This window comes from Acomys minous, assembly GCF_964271855.1.
Source record: "Acomys minous genome assembly, chromosome: 3".
NCBI lineage: Eukaryota > Metazoa > Chordata > Mammalia > Rodentia > Muridae > Acomys > Acomys minous.
In genome coordinates, this window is record NC_140485.1 from 55,681,535 (window position 1) to 55,703,713 (window position 22,179).

The 22,179-nt window shown below is 42.4% G+C and overlaps 1 protein-coding gene across 1 annotated transcript in view; it reads right to left on the reverse strand.

The window, feature by feature from the left end:
• Window positions 1-22,179, reverse strand: part of NUP160 (nucleoporin 160) — a 56,375-nt gene that overhangs the window by 20,503 nt on the left and 13,693 nt on the right. The window contains exons 8-23 of the mRNA XM_084774775.1: window positions 20,974-21,051; window positions 20,456-20,553; window positions 17,844-17,928; window positions 15,394-15,462; window positions 12,837-12,920; window positions 12,460-12,630; window positions 10,185-10,284; window positions 9,755-9,920; window positions 9,140-9,267; window positions 8,545-8,705; window positions 7,515-7,648; window positions 6,836-6,906; window positions 5,616-5,775; window positions 4,288-4,357; window positions 2,396-2,494; window positions 519-638 (exon numbers count right to left, since the gene is read on the reverse strand). Coding sequence (XP_084630901.1) covers window positions 519-638; window positions 2,396-2,494; window positions 4,288-4,357; window positions 5,616-5,775; window positions 6,836-6,906; window positions 7,515-7,648; window positions 8,545-8,705; window positions 9,140-9,267; window positions 9,755-9,920; window positions 10,185-10,284; window positions 12,460-12,630; window positions 12,837-12,920; window positions 15,394-15,462; window positions 17,844-17,928; window positions 20,456-20,553; window positions 20,974-21,051 — 1,794 coding nt within the window. The remainder of the gene's footprint in view (window positions 1-518; window positions 639-2,395; window positions 2,495-4,287; window positions 4,358-5,615; window positions 5,776-6,835; window positions 6,907-7,514; window positions 7,649-8,544; window positions 8,706-9,139; window positions 9,268-9,754; window positions 9,921-10,184; window positions 10,285-12,459; window positions 12,631-12,836; window positions 12,921-15,393; window positions 15,463-17,843; window positions 17,929-20,455; window positions 20,554-20,973; window positions 21,052-22,179) is intronic.

A 22,179-nucleotide genomic window follows, 5' to 3' on the forward strand; every position in this document is an offset into this window, starting at 1 on the left:
CATACATGTCTGGGCGTGGTGGCGCACACCTTTGATCCCAGCACTTGCGAGGCAGAGACAGGAGGATCACTGTGAGTTGGAGGCCAGCCTGGTCTACAAAATGAGTCCAGGACAGCAAAGGCTAACAGAAAGACCCTGTCTCAAAAAAAAAGAAAGAAAGAAAGAAAGAAAGAAAGAAAGAAAGAAATTTAATGCAAATGAAACAATAAAAAGGGCCAATGTAGCTGGTCATGTAAATATTACCTCATAAACAAGCAGGGACAGGTGGAGGCGTCCCCATCTTCCCCCACCCCTAGCTGGGAGATTATGAGTCTTTCATGATGCCTAGCTCAGACTGAGGAACAAGAGGACAAAGAGTACCACTTAAATCTGTGTTGACAAACGTGATGAAACCCGATTTCTCCATGGCTGCTTCTGTTCTCACTTGAGAGTTGTAGGAACAATTAAACACCACGACAATGTATTTGAGATGTGCTTCTGTGCAGAGTGGATTGAGAAGGTAGAGCACAATGCCGCACCTTATCGTAATACTGCAACCTGGGGGTGGACACAACCTCGCCGTCCTCTGAGCGGATCAAGCGATCTAAGAATTCTTCTTTGCCCACTTCAGATGCTGCTTGACAGAAGCATTCCAGAGCCTGAGAAGATAAAGGTAAAATACAAAGTGACTTACTAGAGATAGTTCAAAGGCTAAACACAGTAGGACAGACAAACCTTTAACCTTAACAGTCTTGAGGCTTGGACTCTACATAATGAGACTGTTTCAACAAACGGAGTTGATTCCAAATCTAGTTACTATAACTCAGGATGCAGGTGCAAGGGAAGCTAAAACAGAATCAAGATTGATTAAGAAGGCCTATACCACAGTCACATTTTTTTGTCAAATCTAAATGTTGTTTATCTGTTTTGTTTTTTTGAGAAAGGTCTCTATATGTAGTCCTGGCTAAGTAGACTAGGCTAACCTCAAACTAATAGATCTGCCTGCCTTTGCCTCCCAAGTGCTGGAATTAAAGGTGTACATCACCATGCCTGGCTACCAAATCTAAATGTTTAGGATTTAATATTTTTCTTGAAATTTTCTCATTTAGAAAAAATTTTTTTAGCTACATGTGGTAACGCATGTCTTTAATCCCAACCCTCGGGAGGCGGAGGCAGGCTGATCTCATGAGTTCAATGCCAGCCTGAGCTACAAAGAGAGTCCAGGACAGCGAAGGCTACACAGAGAAACTCTGTCTTGAAACAAAACAGAACAAAACAAAACCCAACCAACCAAACAAGAAGTTTTGTTTCTGCATCTATTTCGTGTGTAATGTGTGCCACAGTGTGCGCACAGAGGTCAGAGAATGGCTTTCAGAAAATGGTTCTTTCTTTTCACTCTGTGGGTTCTGGGGACTGAGCTCAGGCTAAGCTTGGCAGCAAGTGCTCTTAAGCCATCTTTTTGTCCCTCTCTCATTTTAAAAATGTTATTATATATTTTAAAGATTTATATGTTGCCTGCATGTATGTATATCATGTGTGTATATCAGAAGGGATGTCAGACCCCCTGGCACTACAGTTAGCCTAGTGGCTGTGAGCTGCCATGTGTAGGCTGGTACTTAACCTGGGGCCTCTAGAAGGGCAACAAGTGCTCTTAACTACTGATATACCTTAACTACCTTGTTACCACGCTGCCCGCTGTGACGACACGTCCCAGCACTCAGGAGATAGAGGTAGGTGGATTTCTGTGAGCTCAAGGCCAGCCTGGGCTACATAGTGAATTGATGGTCAGCTAGGACTACAGAGTGACCTACAGAGTGACTACAGAGTGTCTCAAAAACCACAAACCAAACAAAAAAGCAAACACGTCAGGCATGGTGGCTCACACTTCCAGCCCTCAGGAGGCAGAGGCCGGCAGATGTCTGTAAGTTTAAGGCCAGTCTGGTCTACACAGAGAAACCCTGTCTCAGAAAAACAAACAAAGAAAAAAACCAACCCAACAAACGAACAGCAAGCATCACTGATTCCTAAGAACACTAGCACTGGGGTAGAGGGGTTTTAATGTTTTCTTCCTTCCTCGTACTAACAAAGTACACGTAGTTGCTAATCCCGACACACATATGATATCCTTTACTGGTCAGTCTTCTCTAACCTTTTCTTTCTTTTCTTTTTCCAAGACAGAGTTTCTCCATGTAGCCTTGGCTGTCCTGAACTCACTTTGGAGACCAAGTTGGCCATGAACTCAGAGATCCACCTGCCTCTGCCTCCGGAGTGCCGGAATTAAAGCGGGGAGCCACTGTGCCTGGCTATCTCTAACCTTTCCTACAAGACTCTCTGCCTGCCATTTCCTGTAGCCTAGTTAGATGGAAACTAGGTGTCTTCCTTATACTAGTTTGCTCACCACTCAAATGTAGTTTACCTTCTGTACTTCTCCCGTAACTAGGTAACACCTTCCGAGCATAAATCGACAGGATCCAACATTGACTTGACACCAGGGATGCAATAGTTGAATATAATCCTAAAAGGCATAAAAGAACGACTTATGATCAGTCATTTCTAACTTATTTAGAGGGAAAATAGAGTGATCAGTGAAAGACTTTATTTCTGAAATACCCAGAGATTAAAAAATGAATCTGGTTAATACATTTTTATATAAAGCTGGGCACCATAAGAAAGCAGAGCTGGAGTGGTGGCACATGCCTATAATCACCATCAATCAAGTTTAGGGCAAGATGATCACTTGTAGTCAAGAGTACAAGGCCAACCTGGGCACCACAGCAGGCCTCCCTTTACTCAGACACAGCAAGTAAAGGCGTGCAGAAACAGAGGTAAACACACACACACTTCACATTTAAGCAATTTCCCAATTTTTGGTGCTCCCATATTCAGTGAGTGCAGCCTAATAAAGGATTTATATGTAAATGGTTTATTTTATTATAAAGAGAATCCAATAAGAATTTAAAAGTTTTTTTTTTTTTTGAATGTAAGAACAATTTTACTAGAGTCTAAAAGAAAAATCCCAGGGCCGTCAGTCAGCTGCCTAGAGGAGGACTATGGAAAGACAAAGAGAGAAAGTCATGCTGTTTGAGTAAGCCGGCATGGAGGCCAGCTACACAAGGAGGGAAGCTTTGGAGAAAGAGTGGTGATGCCCAAATGTTAGAGAAAGCATGCTTTGAAAAGAGTTACAAGTTAAAAAGAAAAAAAAAAAAGGGAAACAGCATGCTTTTCTGAGTAGTTCAGAAGACTGAGACTTAGGCTGCTGTGAGCTACTCTGTTAAGGAGGGAAGAATTAAAAAGCATATGACCAGAGACACGGCTCAGCGGTTAAGAGCGCTTGTTCTCGTAGAGAACCTGTGTTCAGTTCCAAGCACCCACACAGCGGTCCAAACCATCTGTTAGCTCCAGTTCCAGGGGTACCAATCAGTGCCTTCTTCTGATCTCCATGGGCACCAGGCAAGCACATGGTGCAAGATATACACCCAGGGACGCAGAGGGTACACAGGGCCTTATGCACACAGAGCTGCACCAGAGAAGCCAGGACAGCTAAGCACAAAGCTTATCTCTTCAATGGATGAGGTATCAGCGGCTCTTCCTGGAATGCTGGGAACGGATGTAGGTTTATAACCTGGAGATCCTTTTCTGTCTGATGAGGCAGGCTTGGCTTGTACCTCCCAGAATTTGTTTTACGTATCCCAAACCCTTTCCTGTTAAAACTCTGAGTATTACATTCTAGGACACAAAACTCATCCTTGTGAGAGTTGACATTTGTACTTAACAAGAGCCTAAATGATTCCCATGTAATCTTAGTGCTAGGCCATATCCTGACTCCCAGAGGGACTAGGTTTGCTTTCGTCATTCTCTAGAGTTTGAGGATACAGCTCAATGGCAGAGCTCTCCCCCTCTCTTTCCACTTACTGTTTGAGACAGCCTCACTTTGTAGTTCTGACTGGCTTGCAACTCACTAAAGTCTAGGCTGGCCTCAAACTCACAGAGATCCACCTCCCTCTGCCTCCTGAGGGCTGGGATTAAAACTGTGTGCCACCAGGCTCTGCAGCAGAGTTGTTTGTGTTTTTTTTTTAAAAACATGTTTAAGGCCTTGGGTTCAATACCCAGGATGACAGAGAGCAAGCGAGCGAGAGACAGAGAATAAATACGAATATCCTACTGGGGCATGTCTTGGCATAATCAAGTTTAATTTTTGTAGTTCTTGCTATCAGTGCAATTAATTATCTATGTTAACAATCACATAGATAAATAGTCTATCAATGACTCTCTTTATAAGAATGGTAAGAGATGGTCAACAAAACTCACCTGCAATTGTACATACTGGCAATTTCCCATCAAACATTCTAGAAAGAGACAACCAGGATTGCTAGGCCATCTGGTTACTGTATTAAGGAATTTTGCTTTTTCCCTCCCCTTTGAGTGAATCTTAAAACATACATAGTAATGGGCATCAAACTCAGAAGAGCCACTGACACAGATTAATTAAAAACAAACAGCAGGGAGCTGGAGAGCTGGCTCAGAGGTCAGGAGCACTTGCTGTTCTTTCAGAGGATCTGGGCTCAGTCCCTAGAACCCAGCAGTCATCTGTAACTCCAGTCCCTGAGGATCAAATGCCCTCTTCTGGCATCCATGGGCACTGCATGTGTGCCCAAGTGGTACACAGACACATATATAGGCAAAATACCCATATACATAAAATAAGAATAAAGCACAGCTAAAAACATTGAAAAACAAAAGAAAACCAACCAAACAAGATAAGCCCAGGGCTGAGGAAATAGCTTAGTCCACAAAGTGCTAGCTATGAAAACTTGAAGATCTGAGTTTGGTCCTTAGAACTCGCAGGAGGGGAAATAAACAAAACAAAACAAAATCCTCAAAATTAAAAATCCAAAACCACAGCCAGGTACGGTGGTCCATGCGTTCAATCCTAGTACTTGGGAGACAGAGGTAGGCCAATCTGGGTGAGTCCAGGGTAGCCTACACAGTAAGTTCTAGGTCAGGCAAGGCTACATAGTGAGGCCCTGTCTCAAACAATAACAAAACAAGGGTATCTTAAAATATATATTATCCTCTTGCTTGGGGATTAAACATGTAACTCATCTGTGTGGGAGTATGTGCCTGTGAGTGTAAGTGCCCTCAAAGGCCAGAAAAGGAAGCTGGCCCCTCTGAAGATGGTGTTACTGGCAGTTCAGAGATGCCACATATGGGTGCTGGGAGCTGAACGCAGGTCCTAAGTACATGCTCTTAAACATGGAACCATCTCTCCCCACCCTATTTGCAAATGGTCCTTAACTGGGCGTGGGGGCACACACCTTTAATCCTAGCACTTGAGAGGCAGAAGCAGGCAGATCTATGAGATCAAGGCCAGCCTGGTCTACAAATTGAGTTTCAGGACAGCCAGAGGTACATACAGAGAAACTCTATCTTGAAAACCCAAAAACCAACTCCCCCACCAAAGTGTCCCTCCTGGGTCTAAAGGTGCAACTAGCAGTGTCGTCATACACTTATCTAGTATGTGTTGGCCTGAGTTCCATCTCCAGCACTGAGAAAGAAAACGTCCTTACACAGATAGAATAAACGCTTAAGGGACAATTTAGACAAAACTGTCACAGGGTGTTCAAGCAAAAGGATACAAAAGCTGCAACAAGTAACTGGTGATTGCAGTAATCATTTCAGGCCAGTTCAATCCAGTTTGGCTCAGAGGGGCTTTTGGTTGAGAGAAGAGATGAGATACAATATGCTTTCTTGCAACTTCTTGGAAGAATAACTCCATAATTGTCTGAGGGCTAGATACTTAAAAAAAAGAAAACTTGTAATTACAGTATCAACTTTTAATGAAGATCATATTAATTCGTTTTATGCCAGTAATAAAGGGCAGTGATGATTTTAAAACATGTAATACATCCAGCGTATCAGTAACATACCAACAAAAAGTTTACAAATTTTGTCCGAATATACAAACGAAATAGAAAAGCCACTTAAATCATTTTATGAGCTCACTATATGTAAGCATTTAGTCTAGAAACCTTTTACAATACTTAGTCCCAAGATTCGGCATTTTAACTCAAACAACTCCTCTATAACACTGAAGCATGAGTGAGAGCGCCTTTAAATATTGTTGACTGAGATTATAAAAGTCATGTAATAAATTAAGAACTTTAAAAAAATGACTTGGTTGAATTAATCGCTGGAGTATGAAAAAACAATCTACAAAACAGTAATGTAAGAAACACTAAATGGAGAGTGGGCTGGAGAGATGGCTCAGGGGTTAAGAGCACTGTCTGCATTTCCAAAGGCCCTGAGTTCAATTCCCAGCAACCACATGGTGGCTCAGAACCATCTATAATGAGATCTGCTGTCCTCTTCTGGTGTGCATGTGTACATGCAGGGACAATGCTGTATACATAACAAAAAAATTTTTTTTTTTTTTTGGTTTTTCAAGATACAGTGTCTCTATGTTAGCCTTGGCTGTCCTGGACTCGCTTTGTAGACCAGGCTGGCCTTGAACTCACAGCAATCTGCCTGCCTTTGCCTCCTGAGTGCTGGGATTAAAGGCGTGCACTACCATGCCCAGCAACAAACAAATTCTTAAAAAACAAACAATACTAAATGGGAGTGTGTGATTCTCAGACGGTTTCTCTTAGTGCCCCATACAGGCCTAGGACAGCCTTCATTTATGATTGATCTGGGACTACACCTCTCCAGACGGCTTGCCACAGTCTCAGGCCTCAGGTTGCTCATGGCATAAAAGCAAAGAGCAAGGCCATTTCTACGAAAGTGACAAAAGAACATTTTAATAAGTATATAATAAACCTTCATATTAAAAGCAAATACATATGTAGCCACTCCTTACCAAATTTATTTGCCATTAAGGCACCAGAATCATTTAGTTCCAGTACTGACAAATGTTGTAGATTAGACTCCCTAGGAGAAAAGAGAAAACAGCTCAATAAAAATACCTGTGTTAAACATTATGTCTAAATTTATTTTACAGTGTTGATTTAATTAATATAGCACATATAAAAACTCCACTAAACGCTTTAAAAAAGGAATTCTGAAAACAGGATTCAGGATTTAAACCATTGTCCATCACATTGTTCAAGGACTGTTCCCAGAGTCAGCTGCGTGCAGTGCTCACTGGATGAAGATGGTACTGTCACCTGTATAGAACCTAGCACCATCTAGGAGGCAGACACTCAGCTGGACCTGTGAAGGGCCATCTAGATTAAGGTTCTCCTCAAAGAGCATCTGCGAGGGCTCTTCAGGAGTGCTAACTGACACTGCGTACATCTGTATACCATGACTGTGCAGTGCCAGCGGCGGCAAGAACAGGGTACCGGACACCTTAGAACTGGACTTATACAGCTGAGAGCTACCAAGTGGACGCTGGACATTGAACCCCTGTCCTCTGGAGAGTAGCTGGTGCTCTTAACGACTGAGCCATCTCCAGCCTCAATCTTTCTGATTCTTACAGACAAAAACAAACCCAGTTAAAATAACTTAAAAAAAGAAGAAAAGATAATGAAACTCACAATGTGTCAACCGGAACATCAGTTGCCAAGCACTGACTTGCCCACTTCATGAGGGAGTAAGACAAGAGCAGGGGAGCTGTGCGATGCAGTAGGTCTTGCTGAGCTTGAAAGAGCTGACCAGCCCCCAAGATCACCTATGGCAGCAGAGACGGTAAGCTGTTAGGAAGGCTAACTCCTGAGGTTCAACAGAGATACAATAAAGCAATACAGTTAAGGGAACACTATTATAAAGGCAACATACATGCTACACTTTTGTGTGGCAACTAGCAAGTGTTTTGCTGAATATTAATAACCAATACAAACAAATAAAATCAACAGCAATAAACCAAAACAGGTTTCTTTCTCTTTCTTTCGGTTTTTTGAGACAGGGCTTCTAGAACTCACTATGCAGAGCAGGTTCGCAGAGATCCATCAGCCTCTGCCTCCTGAGCACTGGAATTAAAGGTGTGTGCCACTGCACATGGCTCAAAACAGTTCTCTGACTCATGGAAGTTGATGGTGAAAAGAAGTAAAGGAACAGAGAAATCTAAGTATCTTCTGTTGGCACTAGTAGCTTACGTAAGAACAGGTATGACCCACAGATGCCAGTCCATCAACAAGACCCAAAGTCTTAAAGATGTGTACAGCCCGTGACTATCACCTCTACTTCTCAGAACTCACTCTAGAGACAGTTAAAGACCTGGCAGGAGGGTGTGGTGGACTATGGTTTCCCAGGATCTGGGACACAAGGACAAGAGGATTAGGAGCTAAAGGTTAGCCTCATTTACATAGTGAGTTTAAGGCTGCTCTGGACTCTGGCCTTGAACTCACAGCGATCCTCCTGCCTCTGCCTTTGGCGTGCTGGGATTAAAGGCGTGCGCCACCATGCCTGGCTGGCCCGTAAGCCAGGATCTTGTCCCTGCTTCTTTCTCCTGGCACTTGCAGAGCCCCTCATTAGGATCAGCCCAGGGTATAAAGCAGAGAACGGAGACAAGTCTGCAGCTCCTAGGACTCTACGGAGCTTACCAGTCTTCCCTCAAGTAACACTCACCGCATCTCCTAGCCTTGTTAACAGCTGCTGTAAGATCAAGAGGTCTCGGCAGATCAGGAAGCGAGTGCTGGCAATTTTATATACACCTCTGCACACGATATACCCTGCTGTGCCGCTACCATAGAGCTGGGAAAGATTCATGCGAACATTCAAAGGCTGAGCTGTAACAAGAAGAATGGAGTTAAAGGCTGGCAAGATGCTCAGCAGGTAAAGGAGCCTGCTGCCAAGCCTGATAAGCTGAGCTCATTCCCGGGGACCCACGTGGTAGGGAAAAGCTGACTCCCACACGCTGTCCTGACCTCTGTACCCGCACCATAGCACACATACAAAATAAATAATTTGAAAAATGGAATGAAACATATCATTTAAATTTTAGTCATTTTTGACTATGCATATTGGTGTCTATCTGTACGTGGGTACGTACACTTAAGTGGAGGAGCCTACAGACCGGAGATGTCAGATTCCTCTGGACACCTGGCTGCACTGGCTGTGAGTCAGCAGACGTGGTGTAGGGAGGTGAACTCAGCTCCTATTCTCTGGGCTATCCCTCCAGCTCTCGCATCCCTGTTTCCTGTACAGCACACTTGCTGTTTACCTGGATCGAATCCCTTCTCCATCTCCACTTCTGTTTCATAATCCATTTCCCGTATGAGAAGTCCAATGGCGTGGACAGGGTTTCTGATCTCTTGCAGTTTACTACAGATGTCTTCCATTACATTTTCTCTACATGACAATTAGAAAGTTCCTGTTACTACTGACTACGTTTAAGACAGGCTCTATGTGTGCTGCTCACAGTAAAGTAGTGGAGACAATCATGCTGGGAAAGGATACGCAGAGTCCACATAAAATCATCTTCAACTTTTTAGGAATGGCCCACAAAATGAACACGAGGAAAACACTTGCACTTTTTAGAACATCCGACTCAATTAAGAGTTACAGAAGTATAATATTTTATGAGTTTGTTTTCAGACCTGAATATGCTGACTTTCCCCCTGTAAGATCTGAAACAGGGGCTGTGGATGTAGTTTAGCAGAAGAGCACTTGCCTAGAACGCACAAGGCCCCGGTTCTCCCACAGCACCAAGGCTACACAGAGAAACCCTGCCTCAAAACCAAACCACCACCACCACCACCACCACAAAAAAACCAATCTGCTAACAAACACGGCTAAATTCCATGAGGAAATGCACTTTACCCTAAATTCTCCTTACACATCAATAGTGATCAAATCTTCCAAAATGTGCTCTGCCGCCTTCTCTGGAGACTGCAAGTTGTAACAACTGGTTTCCATCAAAACTGCCATATCCATGGTAACCGACTCTCCAATCATCCGTAGGCATTTTATAAGACATATGACATCCCGTGCCACATCTGCATCTACGAGACAGAGAATGCTAACACTCATGTCTGAAAACATGAAGGTCTACTGATTTAACACATTAAAAAGGGCAATAATACTTAGGTGAAAGGGATCCCTTTTCCATAGCGTAAGGATTTAAGCCTATCCAGGTTTTAAAAATTACCTTCAGTGAGGTAAACTCATCAAGACAGGTCACAGTGGCAATTAATGATTTTTGTGGCCAATTGAGGTAAAACTAAGGTTCATACAGGAAGGGGTCAACTAGAGAGAACAATTATTACCATCTGATATGGTTGTCTCATCTTCTGTCAGAAGGTGCTCATCAGGCAGGAGATACAAATGATCTACTAAGGAAGATGGTACCAGAAAAGACAGATAGCCCTGCAAGCACAAACCTTTTAGTTATTTTCTTTTTAATAATTCAAATAGAAAACATGTAAAGTAACTCACAGTCCACAATGTATCATATAGACAAGTCATAATGTATATAATATTTATACATAACATGTCATTTTTAAAATATTAGAAGGGGCTAGGGGATGTAGCCCAGTGGTAGAGGACTTACCTATAAGTGTCGGGGTGCATGTGCGTGCGTTTGTGTGCGTGCTCATGTGTAAGGCTACAGGATAACCTTGGCTGTCATTCCCAGGAATGCAGTATACCTCCTTTGACATAGATTTCTCACTAGCCTGGAAATCATGAATTAAGCTGACCGACCAGCAAGCTCACTTGTCTGTCCTGGTCATTGTGACCATAAGCACACAAAATTCAAATAGAAAGATAATGTAAAAGATATAATCTTCCTCTGCCTCCTGAGTGCTGGGATTACAGGTGTGTGCTACCAAGGTAATGGCTCAAAAGGTAAAGATGCCTGCTGCGAAGCCTAGCTTGATCCCTGGCATATGTGTGCCCACAGAGACACACATCCTAAACAAATTAAAAACAAAACTAAAAGCAGGGCGTGGCACACACCTTTAATCCCAGAAATCAGGAGGCAGAATTAGGCGGATCTCTGTGAGTTTGAGGCCAGCCTTGTCTAGAAAGTGAGTCCAGGACAGTCAGGGCTACACAGAGAAACCCTGCCTAGAAAAATAAACACAAAAACCCAAACCCACAATTAAAATACATGTCAAGCCGGGTATGGCTGCACATGCCTTTAATCCCAGCACTTGGAAGGCAGAGGCAGGCAGATCTCTGTGAGTTTGAGGACAGCCTGGTCTACAAAGTGAGTCCAGGATACCTAAGGCTATACAGAGAAACCCTGTCTTTAAAAAACAAAAACAAAGCAAGAATCAACAAAATTTTTCCTGTCCTTCAGACAGGGCTTCTCTGTTTAATAAAGTGTAAAGGTGTTTCCTGGAATTATAGGCAGTTGTAAGCTGCCATGTGGGTGCTGGGAATTGAACCCTGGTTCTCTGGAAGAGCAGCTAGTGCTCCCAACTGCTGAGCCATCTCTCCAGCCCTGATAAACAAATCTTAAGAGGTCACACACATGATCTAAATATAATTAAGAATGAACCCAGGATAGGAAAGAAAATTAAAACCATAACTGGTGTAATATGAAAACAAACCAACCAACCCAAAATCTGTATAATGCCCTTATCAATATCAAATTGTCTGAGCTTTAAATTGTGTTTAAGATAACTTAAGACCATATCTGTGTTTTGTAAAAAGTATTTATTTTCTTTAATTATGTATATATTTGTTTGTTGGTATGTAGGTAGGAATACACAGGTAGGAGTACCAGTGCACGTGACTGCAGAGTTCAGTGCACGTGACTGCTTGAACCCCTGTAGCTAGAGTTACAAGCGGTTGCCACTTGACATGGTTGCTAGGAACTGAATCAGGTCCTCTGTAGGAATGGCAAGCACGCTTAACTATTAATCCATCTCTCCAGAGCCAGTATCTGTGTTCTTGATGTGTGCTGAAACATTTACAGATATGAAGGCATCAGTGGCTCAAGAAAAGAAGAAGAAAGAAGAGGAGGAAGAAAAGGAGGAGGAGGAGGAGGAAGAGGAGGAGGAGGAGGGGTAAAAAGCAAGCTGGGGTTGGGGATATACTTTGGTGGCATTATGTATGCTCGTTAGCATGAGTGGGCTCGGATTCAATCCCTAGCACTAAAACCAACCCAACTACCTACCTACCAACCAAGCAACATGAAAGCTGACAAATGATGAGTGCGTGTGAAGGGAGTACAGAGATCTTGTGCTGCTGCTACTGTGGTTCTGTTTGTTTGTTGAGGTAGGGTCTCATTCTAGCCCAGGCTGACCTGCAATCACAGTGGTGCTCCCACTTAGTCTCCTACAAGTTAGCAGTTACAGGCATGAGCCAACACTCTTATTTTAAATTCGAAAGTGCATCAATAAAGAATTAAAAAAATAAGATAAAAATCTGAAAGTACCAACAATAATGAGAAGACTATTAAAGTTCAAATGAAGTATATCTTTAGGTAAATGACTAAAAACCAGAGAGTCCTAAAAATGGCACCATGTGCACAGTAACATTTGAAGACCCGTTGTGCTATGCAAGGAGCTCCGGATGATCCAGCTCCCTTACTTTCTTCAGAAGGCACACCATGTTTGTGAGAGGATTCAGATGTAGAGCAAGAGGCTGGGAGAGGGCTTCTTGATACTGCAGGCAGCAGGCATAGAATTTGCACCAGAATTCCTGTTGCAAAGTGCGAAATTCATCCTGGGAGAATTCATACTCTGTTACACTTCCTTGGAGCTGACAAAGAAAGAAAAGTTGAACTTTTTGGGGTTTTTAATCTACGAAATATTTCTTACGCATTAAATCCCATGGGCTATGTAAATACCTATCAAAGCCCCTAACGAAGAGGCTTGAGTGTCTATACTTTGTACTAACATGATAAACGATCAAGTCTGAGTTCAGCTGTTAGACAACCCCGAGTCCTGCTCCTACCCACACCTCACCTCATTTTCAACAGCCAAAGTAACTTCTTTTTTCAGTTCACTCCATGAAAGATCCAAGTTCCTCTCAGTTCCCCGGCAGAAAATCTAAAATTGAAAGAAATATATCAGAATATTATAAAATACCCAAACTGAAGGAAGTCTGGCCTAAAGGGCACTAAGGCCATATTCAACCACACAGCAATCTCAGGAATGCTGGAGTCCCCTCCTCTCGTAACACTGCACAAATGATTTCTAACAGCAAGAGCTATTTTGCAACTTTAGACTAAAGTTTCTAAAGGATAAGCTTTAGAAATCTGAATCTGGAATAATTATAATAAAGTACATTAGATCATTTTAAAAAACTAATTAAAATCAAAATATCTATTGCCCACTTGGAGAGGAGGTCTGTGTAATGACGGTGTCACTCTGCTAGGGAGAGCCTTCTAATAGGAATTTGGTTGTGTCTTATGCTTTTAATGCATTAATTATGGATTATATTTTTAAAAAATTAAAATTTTATGTATATTGGTGTTTAACCTGAATGTCTGTGTGAGCGTGTCTGATTTTGGAGTTACAGGCAGTTGTGAGCTGCCACGTGGGAACTGGGAGTTGAACTGGAGTCCTTTGGAAGGGCAGGTGGTAGTCTTACCCACTGAGCCATCTCGCCAGCCCCTCATATCGTAACTGTATACTAGATACTATGAAACTGCTATTGTATAACTAGTATTACTGCTGGGCGTGGCTATGCACACCTTTAACCCAGAAGGCAGAGGCAGGTGGAGCTCTGAGTTTGAGGCCAGCCTGGTCTGCAGAGTGTGTTCTAGGACAGCAGGGCTACACAGAGAAGCCTGTCTCGAAAATCTAAACAACAACAACAACAACAAAACAAACAAACAAAAAAACCACACAAAACCAAAGCAACCCAACTAGTTACTGTTAACAAGGACAAAATGGTGATGAGAAGAAAATAAACAGAGCACTCTACTCAGAAGTGATGTCATTTTATCACATAGTTTTATGACAGAGAAAACATAAAACACATAGTAACTAGACAGCCAAAGAGTGTGCCTACCCTAAAGAAGAGTCAACGCCTATAAACTGTCACACCTGTACTCTAGTGCTTCAGAGACTGCGGCTGGAGAAGCAAAGTTCACGGCCAACTTGGTCTACATGGCGATTTCGAGGCTAATATAGGCTATACAGTCATATTGTCTTTTTTTTTGGTTTTTTGAGACAGGGTTTCTCTATGTAGCCTTGGCAGTCCTGGACTCACTTTGTAGACCAGGCTGGCCTCGAACTCACAGCGATCCGACTGCCTCTGCCTCCCAAGTGCTGGGATTAAAGGCGTACGCCACCACCACCCGGCAGTCATATTGTCTTAAAACACAACCCCAGGCAGGTAGTGGTAGATCTCTGTTAGTGCAAGGCCAGCCTGGACTACAGGGCTAGTTCTAGAACAGCCAAGGCTACACAAAGAAACCCTGCCTAAAAAAAAAAAAAAAAAAAAAAAGAGGAGCAGGAGGAGCAAGAGAGAGTGTGTGTATGTATGGAGAACTGGTTTAGTGGTTAAAAGCACTTGCTGTTCTTGTTCCCAGCATCCACACAGCTGAGGAAGCTCCACTTCCTCAGCACCAAGCATGCATGTGGTACACAGACATACACACAAAATAAAATACATCTAAAAACAACCCCCCCCCCCCCGCAATATCAACAGGAAAGGGGAAGAAAGTGGGAGAGAAATTGTTTATTTGCATTTAGAAAGATGGCAAGGGTCTTAAAGTGGACCTACTGTGTACATAGATAATCCCAACTATCAGGAGAAAGATCAGAAGTTTAAGGTCTTCCTCAAAAACAACACAATAAACAAATAACAACAAGAAAACACTTTCTGTAAAATAGTAAACAACTTTTAACTCATGACTGTGAATATAAAATATTTTTTCTGAGTCAGTATCAGTATGCAACAGACAGACGGCCTCTAATTCATAATCCTTCTGCCTCAGCCTCCAGCTATTGGGATAGTAGTCATATGCCACCATACCCGCCTTGACGCTAATATATTTTGAATCTTCCTTACTCTGAATCCTAAGCGTGGACCCCACTGTACTAACAAAAGGGTATAAACAACACATAATCAATCATAATTAACCTTTAAATCTCTTTCAAGTATAAAGATTTCATGCAGTGTAGAATATTTTGGTTTTTTGTTTTTTGTTTTTCTTTTTGAGATAGGGTTTCTCTGTGTAATAGGCCTGGCTTTCCTGTACTCACAATGTAGACCATACCTCTGCCTTCCAAGTGCTGGGATTAAAGGTGTGCACCACCACGCCTGGCGACTAGTTTCTTTTTACCATAGTGTTGTCTTACAATCTGGACTGTGGCATGCTCCCCTATCACTGGCAAAATGTTTCCCACTCCCACCTCTCAGGCAGAAGTCTTATTTCATGAAAAAAAAAAAGTTAAAACAAATTACAATAGTATTTACAAGCAAATATATGAAAAACAAAAGAATAATTAATCATACAATATAGCAATAAAATCAGAAATAGTTTTAGGTAAACATTATGTTCTTCCTTACCTGTAAAGCTTTACATAAAGCTGCATTTATGAATTGTCCTGGTGTAAAAAGGCTCCGCAAATACATTTCCTATTAGAACATTAAAACAAAAGCTATATGATTCTGAAGAAGATGACATTGGGAAAAATACAATGGAATTTGTGAAACCAACGTGTACATTTCTATTACATGAACTGGACACTGCCTTTCCAAGCCTGAGCAATAAGGAGCTACATTGCAGTGGTGTGTTTTCACAGTCTCAGTGGGGATTTCAGTGCTTTTGGGGTCAGGCTGATTGATCCTTTTGAAGGGAATGCATTTGTACAGCAGCTTACTGGGTACCACCGGAAAACAAGGGGTCAGCTGTCAATCTCAAATGCAAAGGGTAGACCCAGCCTGTGCATGATGTGCATTGGTAAAACAATAGTTAAAACAAGTCGATTTCCAAACCACCTCCACAAGGAATCAAATATAAAAAAAAAAATAGGCGGTTGTGCACACCTGTAATCCCAGCACTAAGAGAGGCAAAGGCACTTGGATCTCTTTGAGTTTGAAGTCAGCCTGGTCTACAAAGTGAGTCCAGGACAGCCAAGGCTACACTGAGAATCCTGTCTTGGGGGTGGGGAGAAACTGACAATAGGTACTCTAAATATAACAAAATAAACTGCAGAAAACTCTCACACAAAGACTAGACTAGGACAGAAAACTGCCATGTATGCCGCCTCATTGTTTTCAACAAGTCTCATAAACCAGATTTTCTTCTAAGCATTAAGTCTAACTGACATTTATTATAGAATCTTTTTTTCTACTGAGCTTTTTGGTGGGTGATAAAATGAATACAATGGAGCAAAAGTCTAGTAATTATTAGCATGTGACTTTGGCTTTAAGCAAAACTTAAAAGCCAGAACTTATTAACTATAATAATAAATAAACATTACCAAGGAACTCTAAGGATTAACACTTCAACAGCATTCAATTTCAGATATTAAAGTGGGGCTTATAAGAAAAAAATCCTCATTATTTCAGCCTAGCCCATTTAACACTAAGGCATCAACCAGAATTTTTTTTCTCATTCATTCTGAAGATGTGTATCTTTGAGAATGAAGAGACTGGCCTATTTTGTTGTACTGCATTACTTTTTCACACTTAATTATTACATATACTTTTACCAGATTTGTTTTTATTTGTTTTGTTTTTCAAGACAGTTTCTCTGTGTGGTCTTGGCTGTCCTGGAACTCTCTGTAGACCAGGCTGGCCCTGCCTCTGCCTTTTAAGTGCTGGGACTAAAGGCACGCACCACTATCCCACCCTTTATCAGATGTAGCCACCTACCATACGGTGCTGGGGACTGAACATGCATGCAGGTTCTCTACCACTGAGCTATACTCAATTTTTTGAGACAGGGTTTCTTTGTGTGATCTTGGCTGTCCTGGATTTGCTTTGTAGACAAGGCTAGCCTCGAACTCACAGCAATTGGCCTGTCTTTGCCTCCCAAATGCTGGGATTACAGGTGTGTGCCACCATGCCTGGCTACTCCTCAGAATTTACCTGAAGCTGGCACACGCCTTTAGTCTCAGCACTAGGGAGTCAGAGGCAGGCAGACTGTTGTGAATTTGAGGCCAGCTTGGTGTACACAGAGAGTCCAAGACAGCCAAGGCTACACAGAGAAACCCTGTTAACAACAACAACAACAACAACAACAACAACAACAGAAAAAAAGGTTGGGGCTGGGGAGATGGATGGCTTAGAGGTTAAGGGCACTAGCTGCTCTTGCAGAGGACCCAGCTTTGGACCCTAGCACCCACACGGCAGCTCACCCCCATTCCTAACTCTACTTCCAGGGGATCTAAGACCCTGTTTTGAATTCTGTGGGCATCAGGCAAGCACAGGATGCATATACAGACGTGCAAGCCAGTGCTCATGCACATAAACTAAAATAATCTAGAAGAGAAAGTTAAAAATTCTTAGCCACTGAAATGGCTCAGCAGGTAACAATGTAAAGGCACGTGCCACCAAGCCTCATGACCTCAGCTCCATTCCTGGGACCCCATGGCGACGTGGAGAACTAACTCCAGAAAGTTGTCTTCTGGCCCCCCATCTGTAACACGTGCATGGACGTCATGTTAGCGCAGAACACTATTCTCCTCAGAGAAAACACCAGGAATTAACATATCACGCAGGCCAGGCTGATTTGTCAGAAGGACCCAGAATGGAGCATTGCTGTTTCCTCTACGGAAGCTAAACATACAGCATGTGGACTCTCTCAGGGCAGGCGGCACTATCTGAGACCAAGAGCAGAAAGGAAGGAGGCGGAGTGAAGAGGCGAAGCCTGAAAGCACTGTGCCAGCCCTATATGAAAGCCAAGACTGAGCATTTGCTTTCTTATTTCAGTCAGTTCAAATTATCTAAGGGTAAAAAAAAAAAGTAATTCAAGTGGTTCTTACAATAACATAACAGTTAACATAACTTACTCTGGGGTCTTGGTCATCTCTGATGACAATTTCTTCTTCTGGCAGAGGCTGCATAAAGACTGGATTCCACTGACCTGCAACATTACTATAGGAAAAAAGTTCAAAAATTTACCAAAAAATGGCACACACTTTGGCAGTATCTGAATAGGTAAGGCCTCATCAGTGAAGCCCTGCAACCAACCACTACTTAATTCTATTAGCGAGAAGAGTTTTTAATAGATGTTTTTTACCATCTTTGTCTGTGTAGGCACATTGATGTCCTTGTGGAGGCTAGAGCTCAAAGCCAAATGCCTTTCTCAATCCTTCTCATGTTTTAAATTATTTACTTACCCATTTTTATTATTGTTGTGTGGTGAAAGCAGGCACACAGGTGCCACAACAGATATGTGCAGGTAAAAGGGGAACTTTTGAGAGTCTGTTCTGTCCCTCCACCATGAGTTCTGGCTCCAGGAGTAAGCACTTTTACCTACGGAGCCACTTCCCAGCCCCTCACCCTATTTTTTGAGTCAGGGTCTCAAACAGAGTTTACCAAGTTAGCTAGACTAAGTTGCCCAGCAAGCTGCAGGGAGCCAGCCTCACGCTCTGTCTTACCAGCGGGGGTTGTAAGTGTGCAGTGCCACGGCTGGCTGGCTTTCCACATGGTGCCGGGGCCAAACTCAGGTCTTCATACACTCATGGCACACACTGCCGGCTGAGCCTTCTCTCCTGGCCCCAAAGCTCTCTTTAACAGGCTGCCCCTCAACTTAAAACCTGAATGATAAATCTACAAACAGCTGATCTTCCTTCATACTTAATTTATACTAGATATTATGCAAGGTGCTAATCCAGACACTACGCATGCATGGCTTACAATCCCCTTGGAGGATGTAATACATCCAACTTGCAGATGGTCTATCACAGCTGGTAAGCTGCAGAGCCAGGCTTGAAATCCTGAATCCAGAGCCAACGCCCTTTTTGTTTGATTTAGGACACGGTTTTACCCTGTAGCCCTAACTGGCTTCAATACCTCAATTCTCTTGCTTCAGCCTTCCAAGTAGTGGGATTATAGGCTTGTGCTACCATCTCAGCTCCAAGCCCGGGTTTTTTGATTACTTTGTTTTTCAAGGTCTGGCTTAGGTTCAGAATAGACTGTCTTACAATTCTATTCTAAAGTTTAGTGCCAAGGGTTCAATTTGGTTAAGTTGTTCTCAAAGGAATCTCACCAAGAGGGTATTTCACACTTACCCAAAAAGCAATGGGAGAGTGTTTCAGTGGTTATGTGTTTGATTAACAAATGTTTATATTTGCTTATAAATACATTTGTAAACATTAACAAAAATGTTTAGATTAAGCTGGGTGTGGTGGTGCACATCTTTAATCCCAGCACTGGGGAAACAGAGGCAGGTAGATCTCTGAGTTTGAGGCCAGCCTGGTCCACAGATTGAGTCAGGGCTATATGGAAAAAACCCTGTCGAAAACAAACAAACAAAATTTTTCTATTTTGAATCATGTGTATGCGTATTTGTGTGCCCATGTGACTGCAAGTGTCCCAGGAAGAAAGAAGAACAGGAACGTCTGAAGCTGGAGTCACAGACAGTCATGAGCTACCCCACAGGGGTGTTGGGAACTGAACTCAAATCCTCTGCATGAACAGTATGAGTCTTAAATGCTGAGCCATTTCTCCAGGACCATAGCTGTTAAAATTTAACACTAACCCAAAGTGCATTAGGTAAAAGTGCAACTAACAGTAGAGATGATCAAAACATCAAATTGTGTCAATGTATGCTGGGTGGTGGCGGCAGCGTAGGCCTTTAATCCCAGCATACGGGAGGCAGAGGCAGGCAGGTTGCTGTGAGTTCGAGGCCAGCCTGGATTACAAAGAACAGCTAGGCCTAAACAGAAAAACCTTGTCTCAGAAAAACAATAAATAAATATTGTGCAATATAATTTTATATCATTAAATCCTAGGTTTGCTCTATCTATTGAAGCTCATTTTGTCTTCTCACTTCTCTCTCTCCCCACAAGGTATGCAGGTACTCCAGGCTGGCCTTGAACTCACTATGTAGCACAAGATGACTTTGAATTTTTAACCCTCCTGACTCTACATCCAGCATTCTGGAATTATTGCAAGCCTGCAAGACCATGCTTGTATGAGGTGCTGGAAAGTAAATCTAGGGCTTTGCATACAAGGAAGGCACTCTACTGAGCCACACTCTGAGGCGCCCAAAGTTCATTTTTCTCATGAGGAAAAGTTTCCTGTTTTTATAAATTTCAAAGAACCACACCAATTCAATCTATCTCTTATCTTATCTCAAGGAAATTAAGACTAAAAAAAAACCTCACTGTTTTTGTTAAGCTGTGGGTGTAAGGACATTAGGTATTAGGATTAAGTTTCCAGATTAGAAGTATTTGGGGGTACTTCTCCTAAAAAATATGCTACTTTTACCTAAGCCCAACCCTAAACATATTTGCTCTAAAACCAAAAAGTAACAAAGGTGACACTTAGAAAAATAATCTAGACAAACACATCAGAATCCTTAAAATTTGACTATGTGGCTCTATATGAAAAGATCTCATCCCAGGATGGCTCTTCCTGGGGTAAAGTCGGAAGAGAAAGGTTAAATATTCCATACTGTTCGAAGTTGATATATTTCACAATTGTCTGGTTCTCAGCATCATGCCACAAGGCCCAGATATCTGTTGAGGTTAAGGCAAAATCGACCAGTGTCTCCTAGGAAGAAGTGGGAGAAAATAAAAACAAAAGGGATAGGGTAAATTTATATTGACAAGAGAAAAATGCATAACACACAATGTGCCACACAACTTGATAAAACCCAACTTAAGCTGTTTCTCTATCACTGGCTGCTCTCCCAGAAGACCCTGGCTCAGTTCCCAGCCCCCACATGGTGGGCTCACAACTGTCTACACACAAAGTATCTTAAGAACATACTCCCATAGCAACACCGTGGGGGTGAGGCCTTTTGAGACGTTCTCACTGCGTTCCCAAGTTGGTCTGGAACTCCTGTGTCTTATGACCCTTTAGCCTCACACTCACAAGCAGCTATGATTACAAGGACAAGCAACCTCATTAATCTACAGCCAATGCCTCCTTACTGGGCCTGTGTGAAATGCGCAGGTTAGTTTAACTTACCTGAGAAGTAAACAGTGAAGAAATGTGATCTAAACTATAGCGATTATTCTCAGTGCTCACCAACTGGAAAATGCAGAACTGTGGAAACACAAGTTAGTAGTCCATTACCTCATCTAATCAACATGTTACTCTTCTAAGATAAGAACTCACAATCCTCTTCTCTCAGAGTGCTGGAAACATAGCTATCAGACTTCACCAAAATATAACATAAAATTCCTATCTTAACCATTTTTAAGAACGAAGCTTAAAGCCGGGCATGGTGGCACACGCCTTTAATCCCAGCACTCTGGAGGCAGAGGCAGGCGGATGTCTGAGTTCAAGGTCAGCCTGGTCTACAAAGGGAGTCCAGGACAGTCAAGGCTACACAGAGAAACCCTGTCTCAAAAAACCAAAAAGAATGCAGCTTAAATACATTTACGTTGCTACGCTACCAATGTGCAGGACTCTTTACATCTTGCAAGCTGAAACTTAGTCCCATCAAACAACTTCCCCTATACTCTCAATCCCCAATCCCTGTGCCTTCTCCCCCTGCAATCACCACTGAGTCTACGACTATAACTACTTTAGAAACCATGCTATGGGGCCCTATGCTTGATCCCCAGTGCTAGTGAGTGACCAACTGCACACATACACACACTCACACAATTCCTATAAAATTATAAGACTATTCACCGCTAAGTCTCTACCTCTACCACTAAGGATTAGGAATAGGACTCAGCAGCAGAGCATTTGCCTAGGGTGTTGCAAAGTTCTAGGTTTGAGCCCCAAAAACAGCAATGACAAAACTATTCTCCAAATTAAAAGCTTCAAACAGAAAAATGACATTTGATGGGCCTAGAGAGGCGGCTCAGCATTTAAGAGCATTTACTACTCTTGCAGAGGACCCCGCTTTGGTTCCCAGGACTCACACTGTGGCTTACAATTGCCTGTAACTCCAGTTCCAGGGCGATCTAATGCCCTGTCTAGCATCCACAGGCACCTGAAATGTATGTAGTGCACATGCCCACATATGTACATACAAACTTAAAGGACATAAATATTATGTATAAATTATATAAACATATAAAAGGCTTTCTTAAATGATAGGTGAGGGCTAGGTTTAACTCAGTGGTAAAGCCGTTACCTTAATAAGATTTTGGGTTCAATCCCTTACATGTAGGAAAAGACAAAAGAAAGAAATTAAAGCACAGGATATTTATAAATAAT